The sequence below is a fragment of the Silurus aristotelis genome (assembly GCF_946808225.1).
Source record: "Silurus aristotelis genome assembly, chromosome: 29".
Taxonomy (NCBI): Eukaryota; Metazoa; Chordata; class Actinopteri; order Siluriformes; family Siluridae; genus Silurus; species Silurus aristotelis.
Genome location: NC_139602.1, coordinates 1,929,982 through 1,942,712, shown reverse-complemented (window position 1 = coordinate 1,942,712; position 12,731 = coordinate 1,929,982). Strand labels below are relative to the sequence as shown.

General features: G+C 37.2%; 1 protein-coding gene across 1 annotated transcript; it reads right to left on the bottom strand.

The window, feature by feature from the left end:
* Nucleotides 1-499: 499 nt before the first annotated feature.
* Nucleotides 500-3,997, bottom strand: LOC310722878 (endothelin-2). Its single transcript, XM_083535656.1, has 4 exons — nucleotides 3,902-3,997; nucleotides 1,406-1,568; nucleotides 1,196-1,309; nucleotides 500-1,116 (listed from the first exon to the last, which is right to left on the bottom strand). The coding sequence occupies exons 1-4, from the start codon at nucleotides 3,954-3,956 to the stop codon at nucleotides 1,029-1,031; spliced, it is 420 nt and encodes a 139-aa protein (XP_083391782.1). The 5' UTR covers nucleotides 3,957-3,997; the 3' UTR covers nucleotides 500-1,028.
* Nucleotides 3,998-12,731: the final 8,734 nt, after the last annotated feature.

Below are 12,731 nucleotides of genomic sequence, written 5' to 3'. Positions count from 1 at the left end.
GAGTTATTAGAATAAGTAACAGAGTATCAACATACTGACATTTCTATACATATGTATATATTCCCCAATATTTACTATAAGTTTGTGGAGAACCTGAGCCTAAGACTGTCCTTCGTTTTGCATCCCATTCCACATTTAGTCCCCATTTGTTCCTATCATAAGCTCCATTCTTCTGGGAAGATGTTTCACACCAGATTTTGAGGAGATATTTTATTTAGAAGTCAGGTACTGATGTAGTTAAGGTGAGGAGATCTGCGGTGCAGTCAGCAGTCACATTCAGTCCAATGGGTTTAAAAAGCTTTATAGCAGGCCACTTGAGATCTTCTACTCCAGTCGATGTAAAGCAGATCTTCATGTAGCTGGCTTTGGATCTGATTTAAGTAAAGGGACAATTATTTTTGTGGAGAAAACACATATGGCTGAAAAAGTCTGGTGTCCCAATAGTACACATATCTGTTTTTCTGTCACAAAAAAACAAAACACTTCATGGACACTCCATAGTCCTGTTATTCCAGTGTCTGGGTTTTTCAGGGTTTGGATCTTCTCAATGACTTACATTTGTATTGGTAATCATCTCATCTATATAAAACTGAGACGCTAAGAGTTAAGACCCTCTTGCTCATGACCTCATGACCTTTCTTTCCTTCAGTGTCTGAAAATTTTCAATCACTTCATGATCTGGATCTTCTCAAGTCCTCTTTTTTTGAGTCGTCCTACATTATTTGTAGAAATCTAAACCTGAAACCAAATTCCAGTGAAACTGCTTCGCAATCGATTTCCAGAGAGCTGAATACACTCCTAAAAGTTATTTTTTTTAAGTAGAAATGCAGCTCATTGGATTCCTCCTGGATCTTGGGTTCTATCTGAGATAGAGTTTCCAGGCAAGGATGCAGTATCTCGCTAGCAAATCGTAGCCTTTCATTTCAGCATTCGATTAGCAAATATAATGTGTATTGTCAGGTTTCAGCAGGGCGACAAACACTTAGCGTACTACATGTAAGGATCAAAGCAGTGTAAGGAACGGCGTCTCAAGAACGGCGTCTTCTCAGCTTCACTCGGGTTTTATATTGTGTGGGGAACGTCCTTGGAGAGGACCTCAGGGTCGGATTATCAGCTCTGAGACGAGAGAAAAGGTTTAGTAATAATTCTATATTTTTAGGTAAATATTAATAATAATGCACCACAAATGCAGTACCTGCTCGAACAAAAGGTGGTGCACTCTCTGTCTTTGTTGGTTGTGCAAAAACAGCGTTCCACGTGTCTTCTGCGGCGCATTGGGAGGAAACCGACACCATATGGAATCACATGACTGGAAAGGAAATGTGAAAATACACAAATATAAGAATTTGACAGGTGTCTTATACGAGTTCTTGCATTGTGGTGTTGTTCAGGTCAGGGATGGTACCTGGGTGTGTTCACCCACACGATTCCAATGTGACAGAAGTACACACACTCCCTGTCCTTCAGGTTCTCACAGGAGCAGCGTTTCTCACGGTGTTGAGGCTCGTGGTCGAGCTGCGTGGGTAAACCTCTTCGTTCGTGAGGTGCATGTATGGAAGCGACAAAAGCTGGAGGATAGAAGAAATGGAAGCCTTGATAGATATAATAGTTTCCTAGTTCTACTACAAAACTGTTCAAGAACATCCACGTCCGTTTTTTCTTTTACGGACAAGAATCATTTGCTTTAATAAGAAAGGCTTATGGTACAGTAAACATGTTATTTATTACATGTTGTTATATATCATCACTTTTGTCATTACCTGCCATAAGGTTACATGCCATAACCTGTAATTACATACTGTCACTGTCATTAAATGCCACTGCCTGCATTAACCGTCTTTACGTCATCGCATGTTATTGTATATTCTTACCTGTAATTACATGCTGTTACCTGTCATGATCTGTAATTTCATGTTGCTACCTGTAACTACATACTATTCACCTGTCATTACATTTTATTATATGTCATTGCATGTCATTACTTGCCATTACATGTCGTCATTACAAACTATTGTTATTGTATATCGTTACCTGTCATTGTATCTTGTTGTCATTGCATGCCATTAGGGTTAGGGTTAGGGATTTTGACCTGTCATTACATGTTATGTCATTACCTGTAATTACATGATGCTACCTGTCATTACATGTTATATGACATTCCCTGCATCAATGGTCATTTTATATTGCTACATGCAGTCACATATTGTTACCTGTCATTGCTTGCTATTACCTGTTGTTATTACATGCCATCACATTAAATGTTATTACCTGACATTATTGCATATTATTGTAATTTGTTAGCTGTCATTTCATGCTATTATCTGTCATTACCTGCTAGTACATGTTGCTATGCCATAACATGTTACAATGTCATTAAACACAATTGCCTTTCATTAGCATGTTATTGTATATTGCTACATGTCTACATTTGTATTGACTGTTATTACATTTTGTTATTGTATATTGGTGCTTGGTCTTTACATGTCATCGTAACTGTGATTTCATGTTGCTACCTGTGATTACATATTATTTATCTATTACACGATGCCATATGTCAATACATGCTGTTCCCTTTTATTACCTGTTATTACATATTATTGCATATCATTGTACACTGACCCAGAGGCTCAGATCTCAGCCAAGGAGAGCAACAGAACAAAAATAATCACAACCCAGTGTTACTCGTGATCTACTTAATCTATGTTGCGAATCTGGTGTGAATCGGAGAAAAAATATACGTTCTGCGATTACGCCAAATTCCTGCCACGCTTTGAGGTCATCGAGGGCGACAACACGGCGTGAATAGTTTCCTTCTATTGTACTCTGTATTTGAGGTATAGTACAGAAATCAATATTGTACACAGCCTGACCTTCTTAACGTACGCTGTGGATCCCTCACATCATGTTATTAATTTTTATTATATGTCCTTATGTAATTCATTGCCATTACTCTTCATTACCTGTTATAACCTGTCATAATTAGTTCTCATTACCTGGTGTAACATGCCGTTATCTTTCATTAATTCTTATTACTTGTCATCATTTTTCTTTTAAGGAGAAGATTAATTTGTTTTAATAGGAAAGACTTATGATACAGTAACATGTTACTCATTACATGTTGGTATATATCATCACTTTGTCATTACCTGCTATGAGATGGTATCACATGCCATAACCTGTAATTACATGTCATCGCATGTTATTGTATATTGTTACCTGTGATTACATGCTGTTACCCGTCATGATCTGTACTTTTATGTTGCTACCTGTAACTTCATACTATTTACCTGCCAGTACATGTTTTTATATGTCATTATTACTTGTTATAATCTGTCATTATTACATGCTACTATATGTTATTTCCCATTATTAAATGTCATTGTCATTACCTGTCAATACCTCTTAATACATATTATTAACTGTAATTGACTTGGGGACAATATTGATTATAAAAATGCCATATAAATACAATTGTATTAAAACGGAAAATCTTTTTTGAACTAGATCTTCTTTTCATGACATTCATAACATTTCGTTAGCTGTCCTGTCCTTCCTGGTGACACATTATTACAACTCATGACCTACCTGTCATTCAATTTTATCACTTGTCTTAACCAGTAATTACATGTGAATCACAGTCATGCAGATAGACCCATGTGACATACATATATATATATATACGTTGGGAAACCTGACTTTTCCAGCCATTAGTGGAGATATAATTTACATTGTGTGGAGAATATTTGGGTGATTGAGCACAAATTTCCATAAACAACCAACAAAACCCAGTGGAACATTCGCCCAGAAGAATGAAGGATATTAAAAAAGGAAATGCGTTTGTCTATATTTTCTATTTAAAAACATAAGCAGAAAATCTTGAATCATACAAGAAGGTATTTACCTTTATGCTCCATGATCAGAATGGCACCCAGGATGAAGATGAAGGAGAAATCCATTGAGAATATATCTAAATATATATACAGTATAAAAAAAGAAAAACACAAAGAGGATGAAAACCAAAAGCTTCAGATGTCTTCCAAGAAGTAGAACAAGCTCTTGGGTCTCAACTAAACCATGTTGATTTCAAAACACCTTAGGATCGCCACACCCACCTTCAGGCCCACCTTCAGGCCCACCTCCTTTCCTGTCTCTACCCCATTCCCTCATCCCTTCTCACTGTTTTTCACAACATATACATATCTATCTTCTAGAAGAACTTATAGTAATAAATCGTGTACAATAATTTACTCAAGAGCGAGAACAGTAGATCTTCTCAAAAATGGAAACTGAGCAGAAAATATTTTGAAGGATGTCTGGCACCATTTCGGAAAACCAAAAGGGAAGACCGTCGCGGTAAACCTCGCTTTCAACCATAAAAAAAAAAATAAAAAAATAAGGCAATCAAAAAGCACGGCAGATGTTCTTAATTGCTAGGGGGTTCCTCACATGACTTTTGCACCAATTAAAATGGAACGTAGCCAGAAGGGAATTTCTCCCAGATGATGATCATTGGTGTGGTAACCGAAACCCTACAATCGTTCCCCACCAGTCTCTCCAACCCCCCAACCCCCCCAACCCCCTGTCTTAGTGTTCACATCGCCTATATTTCTTTTTTTAAAGTGTGAAACTACACAAAGAACATGAGAACCGATCATGTCCTCAACGAGGCGTGCCAGAGTTCACAATGAGAGGAGACGGTCAATTATGTGACGCCTCCTTCATCCGATTTTTTTTTGGGGCTCCTCATTAGTATAAATAAGGCTACGATTTACCTTCGGGGACGATAATGAAAGACCTGGCAACACATAAAAGAGCATATTTGGTCGCAGAGCCTTTAGCGACGCCAATTAAGTTTGTGAGGTGAAGTTAAAGACTGGAAGAGGAAGTGAAAAGGAAAAAAAAACTTCACAGGGAGTCCAGTACCACCTCCTGTGTCTGTTTTTGTCTGCGGGAAAAGTTTAATGAACAGTTTGTCAGCAGGCTGTTGGTAAAAATTACCCGCTAAGGTTTTTCCTGAGGACCAAAAAAATAGGTTTTGTGCAAAAATAACCTTTTTTTATGTGCTATGTACGATTAGGTGCTATTTTGGTACAATGGCAGACAGGATTGTGCAAAAGTCTGAGCAACTGCTGAGCCTCACTACTGCATTTAGGTTTATGAGAGCCAAGTTTCTCCTATTGCTCATGTGTAAGATGAGGTCACACTGTATACCTCACCTGCAGAAGTTCATATATGGCAAACCTTGTGGATTTTTTTAACACATTTAGTCTCCATTTGCTGATAAAAAAAAAAGCTGAATTTTCTGGGACGATGTTCCACCAGATGTTATGGGAGATTTGTAAGATTTCATTCAGCCACAATGGTATCAGTAAAGTCAGGTACTGATGTAGGTGAGGACGTCTGGGGTGTCGTTCCAAAACATCCTAATGGTGTTCAATAGGTTGCACACTCAAGATCTTCCACAGGTTTGGGTCTCATAGTTTAACTACTTACTAACGTGCGGGAAAAGTTTAAGGACATGGCTGGAAAAATCAGATGTCCTAAAAAAAAATTGGTGTAATAAATAACAATCAGCTTGGATTTCCCTGCACATGTGTGTCCAAGCTGCGTCCTGGCATTCGAGACGTTTAAGAGGATGTGGGTTGCCAGAAAAGGCCTCTGTGGAAAACCGCATAGTGAGAACCTCAGAACATGTAAAGAGAAATCACTGGACTGGGAAACTTCAGAAAGAAATACAAAAAAACACAAAAAAAAACACAAAAAAAAAAACGATGCAGGATATAAAAATATACAGTGGCATAAACATGTCAAACATGATTTTAGGAATAAATTGAAAAAGATTAAAGTTTAAATATATTTATTACGGAAGACGTCAGTTCACGGCCAGTGTGTCGGAGTTTCATTCCTAATTTCTATCAAGTGATTAACATTTCTTTATCCTCATAATGGTTTTTTTTTATTATTTGTACAGACGATTTTATGTTTCATGTTTTTAATGAAACACTGCTCGGAAATAGATGCTATAGAAATTAAAGTTATTTATTTGTTTATTTTTTGTTTAGGCTTCTTGATTGTTTATCTAATTAAAATGGTATGGAAAAAATTAGGCCTGCTATGTCTAGATTCTATTTGGTCCCTGTGACCTTGGGGGAAAACACTACTAATATTAATATAAATTATTAATAATAATAATAATAATAATCTTCTTCTTCTTCTTCTTCTTCTTCTTCTTCTTCTTCTTTCGGCTGCTCCCATTAGGGGTCGCCACAGCGGATCATCCGTCTCCATACCACCCTGTCCTCTACATCTGCCTCTTTCACACCAACTACCTGCATGTCTTCCCTCACCACATCCATGAACCTCCTCCTTGGCCTTCCTCTTTTCCTCCTACCTGGTGGCTCCATCTTCAGCATTTTTCTACCAATATAATTCGTGTCCCTTCTCTGCACATGTCCAAACCATCTCAATCTCGCCTCCCTCACCTTGTCACCAAAACATCCTACATGTGCTGTCCCTCTAATAAACTCATTTCTAATCTTGTCCATCCTCGTCACTCCCAACGAAAACCTTAACATCTTCAGCTCTGCTACCTCCAGCTCCACCTCCTGTCTTTTACTCAATGCCACTGTCTCTAATCCATTCAACATCGCAGGTCTCACCACAGTCCTATAAACTTTCCCTTTCATTCTTGCAGATACCCTACTATCACAAATCACTCCTGTCACTCTTCTCCACCCACTCCACCCTGCCTGCACTCTTTTCTTTACTTCTCTAACACACTCTCCATTACTTTGCACTGTTGACCCCAGGTACCTGAACTCCTCCACCTTCTCCACCTCTTCTCTCTGTAACCGCACCCCTCCACTGCCCTCCCTCTCATTCACACACATGTACTCTGTCTTACTCCTACTGACTTTTATTTCCCTTCTCTCCAGCGCATATCTCCACCTCTCCAGGCTCTTCTCAACCTGCTCTCTACTCTCACCACAAATTACAATATCATCTGCAAACATCATAGTCCAGGGAGACTCCTGTCTGACCTTGTCCGTCAACCTGTCCATCACCAATAATAATAATAATAATAATAATAATAATAATAATAATAATAATAATAATAATAATAATAATAATAATAACGCTATTCTTTGATGTTCCACCAGGGGGCATAGTAGAGCCATAAACCTGTAAAAAAAAAAAAAAAGGTTCTTTCTTTCTGTCAAATATATACACCGAGCGCCCTATAGTGGTCATGAAAAAGAAAAAGTGATTGATGTGCTGTAAAACACGGGAGAAAAAACACAAGGAAAAAGCAGAGCGGAAAATGTACAGAAAAGACTGAAAGGAAATGAATACTAGTTTTAATAAGATTTTAAACATTTACCCTTGTATTTAATGTATTTATTGATTCATTTAGGCTTCTTGGTTTTTAATGTCATTGAAATGGAAAAAAGTTAGCTAGCATCTGCAGATTCTATTCGGTCCCTGTGACCTTGGGGGAAAAAAAAAACAATTAAACGACCTGTAATGCAGTACTGATGAATATTAATTAGTAAACAAAAAAGCAAATAAATAAATAATAATAATAAAAAAGATTAAACACAATTTTCTGTTATTCCTGAACAAATTTCTGTTCTTTCTTGATATAATTAAAATGGGAAACAATTATAGCTATTATTTGCAATAACAACAACAACAACAACAACAACAACAACAACAATAATAATAATAATAATAATAATAATAATAATAATAATAATAATAATAAAATGCAATTCTCAATTTTTCCACTAGAGGGCAAAAAAGAGCCATGCACAAAAATTTTTTTATTTTAAATGTATCAATTTAATGCTGTGATATCACTCCTTCGTTCTTTCTTTCTTTTTTTTCTGTCTTTGGTTTTCTATCTATCTATCTATCTATCTATCTATCTATCTATCTATCTATCTATCTATCTATCTATCTATCTATCTTTAACTCACGTTCACATCAGATTAATGTTGATCATGTTGGGATTTTGTGCTCAGTATAGAAATGCAGGAGTCTGAAATCCACACTGAGTTTCTATAAACTCTATAAACTCTATAAACTCATATCTTATCAGCTATAAATCTGAAAACACCAAACATTCCTGGAACAGCCGTGTGCTATCAGGGTCAAAGGTCAACCTGCAAATCCTCCTCTCATTTCTGTTGAACTGTAAACTGATATTATTTTTCATTCAGTAAAAATTCTTTACTGGCATTTCTTTAGGAAATATGGAAAATGTTCTTTGAAGCTGAACTCGATGTTTAACGTGGTGTACGTGTTGGTGCGTGGCACCGCTTATTCCTGGAAAAACTACAGATAGACACGAGACACAGAGGCGAGAGATTACAGAAAAAACAGCATGACTGAGGATTGAACAGATTCCCCTGAACTACAGCTGCTCTATTAGAGTTTTAATTCATCAATTCACGTCTTATTAAATACCCTTACACGTCTTATTAAATACCCCTACACATCTTATTAAATACCCCTACATGTCTTATTAAATACCACTACACATCTTATTAGATACCCCTACATGTCTTATTAAATACCTCTACACGTCTTATTAAATACCCTTACACGTCTTATTAAATACCCCTACACATCTTATTAAATACCCCTACATGTCTTATTAAATACCACTACACGTCTTATTAAATACCCGTACACTTCTTATTAAATACCCCTACATGTCTTATTAAATACCCCTACACGTCTTATTAAATACCATACACTTCTTATTAAATACCCTTACACGTCTTATTAAATACCCGTACACGTCTTATTAAATACCCCTACATGTCTTATTAAATACCCCTACACGTCTTATTAAATACCCCTACACATCTTATTAAATACCAGTACACGTCTTATTAAATACCCCTACACGTCTTATTAAATACCCCTACACGTCTTATTAAATACCAGTACACGTCTTATTAAATACCCCTACACGTCTTATTAAATACCAGTACACGTCTTATTAAATACCCCTACACATCTTATTAAATACCCGTACACGTCTTATTAAATACCAGTGCACGTCTTATTAAATACCCATACACGTCTTATTAAATACCCCTACACGTCTTATTAAATACCCATACACGTCTTATTAAATACCCATACACGTCTTATTAAATACCCATACACGTCTTATTAAATACCCCTACACGTCTTATTAAATACCCGTACACGTCTTATTAAATACCAGTGCACGTCTTATTAAATACCCATACACGTCTTATTAAATACCCCTACACGTCTTATTAAATACCCCTACACGTCTTATTAAATACCCATACACGTCTTATTAAATACCCATACACGTCTTATTAAATACCCATACACGTCTTATTAAATACCAGTACACGTCTTATTAAATACCCCTACACGTCTTATTAAATACCCGTACACGTCTTATTAAATACCAGTACACTTCTTATTAAATACCCCTACACGTCTTATTAAATACCCCTACACGTCTTATTAAATACCCGTACACGTCTTATTATTATTAGCTGTAACATACTCGACTCTTCCTCCAATCCTAAACCCGACCCTGATATCTAATCCTAATACTGACATTAACCCTGTACAGTGTATAGCAGTGGATTAAAGGAACGCCTTTTATTCCTCTAATACTTTTTACATGACTTTATTTCTGCAACAAGGAGACACCGAATCCTTCCTTCTCTTAGCCAGTTTACCTCCAAACAACGCAGATGATTATCCTGCAGAGATCAATTTTATTCAAGCTCAAATCCACATCACAATCAAAAGCAGAGTATTGTAGGTTTCTTACTCGCTTTTTTTAAATGTACCAACAGGGTTCTGAGGTTCCAGTCAGGAAGGGTGTGCGTATATGTACAGAATTTCCAGGAAAATAAAAAGAACATTCTCCTTTTGACGTAATCTGAGATTTGAGCCCAACGTTCACATCCTACCTACTTTTCTTTTCTACACAGGGCAACAACAACAATGTAAAATATCTCTCATAAGATAACAGCTGGGACTGTTCTGTATTATTTCCCTTTCCCTGTCTATCCATCACTGGGTGAATAGTTTCTAAGCAGGTGATAAGATATTCCTGTTGAAAGATGGATTGTGCTTCAGTGCCAGAAATATAGTCTCTAAAAAAAAAAAGTAAAAAAAAATTGTTTCCTGACTTGTTTAGATATTTTTGGAAAATGTCCTTACACACCCATCCTCACTGCATCACTGCAAGCGAATAACAACAAAAAAGTACAGGGGAAATAATGCAGTATATATATATATATATATGCAAATGGGGTTTCCTTTGAGCAAACAAATATATAATTCCAGATGTTTGAAATCTCCCTTAGAACAAAGAACAGCTTCAGACACTCCCAAAACATTGAGCTGAAATACTTTGCTGTGCCTTTGCCCTATATATATTTATATATATACAGTACAGACCAAAAGTTTGGACACACCTTCTCATTTAAAGAGTTTTCTTTATTTTCATGACTATGAAAATTGTAGATTCACACTGAAGGCATCAAAACTATGAATGAACACATGTGGAATTATATATGGAATTATATACATAACAAAAAAGTGTGAAACAACAGAAAAATGTCATATTGTAGGTTCTTCAAAGTAGCCACCTTTTGCTTTGATTACTGCTTTGCACACTCTTGGCATTCTCTTGATGAGCTTCAAGAGGTAGTCACCTGAAATGGTCTTCCAACAGTCTTGAAGGAGTTCCCCGAGAGATGCTTGGCACTTGTTGGCCCTTTTGCCTTCACTCTGCGGTCCAGCTCACCCCTAAACCATCTCGATTGGGTTCAGGTCCGGTGACTGTGGAGGTCAGGTCATCTGGCGCAGCACCCCATCACTCTCCTTCTTGGTCAAATAGCCCTTGATGCCTTCAGTGTGACTCTACAATTTACATAGTCATGAAAATAAAGAAAACTCTTTGAATGAGAAGGTGTGTCCAAACTTTTGGTCTGTACTGTAGGAGACCCAAATGTATTGCTTTACAGGGGTTGAATCTGTGTGGAAGATCTTGAGTGGCCTGCTATAAATCTCAAACTGTACTAAACACCTTTGGGGTGAACTGGAACTCCACCCCAGGCCTCCTCACTTCCTCACCTACAGGACATCAGTTCCTGACTACAAATTAAAAATCTTGTGGAACATAAGAGTAAAGACTGGAGGTTATAAGAAGAGTAAATGGAGATAAGAGGATGTAAGAATCCTATGCTCTGTCTTATTCAACAGTGTATTTCTGGATATTATTATTATTATTATTACTCGTTTCAAGCTTGTAGGTTTTTTTTCTTTCTGTCTGGAGAAAAAGGTAAAAATGAAAACAAGATGCTATTTTGAGCTGGATGAAGGTTCATTTAACTGTGTTTTTAGTCCAACTTTTTTAACCAAACACACACACACACACACACACACACACACACACACACACACACACACGTTAGAGAGATGCTGTTTCTGAGCATGTAGAAAAGGTTTTGTGTAAAACCCATCAGCCCCTTTCTTTGGTGGCCCGGTGAGGGAGATGGTTCAAGGGCAGAGTTTGGACTGGTTTATTTTTGTGTGTGTGTGTGTGTGTGTGTGTGTGTGCTTCTGACTGACCACACACACACACACACACACACACACACACACACACACACACACACACACACACACACACACACACACACACACACACAGACCTGTATCCATGAGGCTGCTGTGTCACGGTGAGCAGGAAAGGCCGCACTTATCACATCCTGACATCTCCTACACAAGAAAGATGAGCGTACAAGGCAACTCGCGTGAGCGGAGCGGCGTGGTGTGTTACAAAAACAGGAAATTTGTCAGGTCATGAAACCTGATCGTGGAAAACATGTCCAAAAAAAAGAGCAGGTTGGGCAGAGGGGCTGTCAGGACTGTAGATTTAAGTGGAAAGAAATTTATATTAATAATCTGATTCATTAGTTCATGACTTCAGCATTTCCTGGTTCCTCCTGAGGAATCCTAAAGGAACATCTTGGATACAAGCAAGAGGGCACGAGAACCTCACAGATACTCTATAAGGACAAAAAGTATTGGGACACCTAACTTTTCCACTCATATGTGGTTCTTTCTCGAACTGTTACCACAAACCACATGGGTTGGCGTGGAAGATCTTGTATGGCCTGCTGTAGAGCTCAAACCCTACTGAACACTTTTGGGATAAATTGGAATGCCACCCCTTCTCCTGAGTTCCTCACCTTCATCAGTACCTGAATTTACTAAAGCTAACGTGGTTGAATGAAATCTGACAAATCCTCAGAAAAAAAAAAAACAATTAAATTAAATCAAATCAAAAAATCCATCCATTCATCCATCCATCCTCACTCTTCCACAGCCCATCTTTCTTCCTCCCTCTGTTTTTTTCCTCCTGTATTAAAGCATCTTATTATTTTATTGATCTACAAGAAGTTTAAACAAGAAAAACATTAAAAAAAGAAACGTAAGAATTGACATATATGGAGTTATTAATAAATGTAAAATTGATCTTTATAATCCATTAATTTTCATAAAGCCGCTTTTAATTTACGGCACTAGGACCATGAGGCGACGTTTCGGAGTCTGTCCTTGAAAAAGAAATGTGCATAAATTAACTTTTTTTCTAAAATCAAAGTTCATTTTTCTTTTTTTTTTCTTTCACAAACAGACAGGAAATAGGACGACAC

Bases quoted from the DNA above. Each gene is read 5' to 3' on its own strand.
- LOC310722878 (XM_083535656.1), bottom strand. From the start codon at position 3,956: ATGGATTTCTCCTTCATCTTCATCCTGGGTGCCATTCTGATCATGGAG. The intron at 1,310-1,405 runs GTACCATCCCTG...TTTCCTTTCCAG, and splicing joins GTGTGGGTGAACACACCCAG to TCATGTGATTCCATATGGTG. The intron at 1,117-1,195 runs GTACTGCATTTG...CTCTCGTCTCAG, and splicing joins ACCACCTTTTGTTCGAGCAG to AGCTGATAATCCGACCCTGA.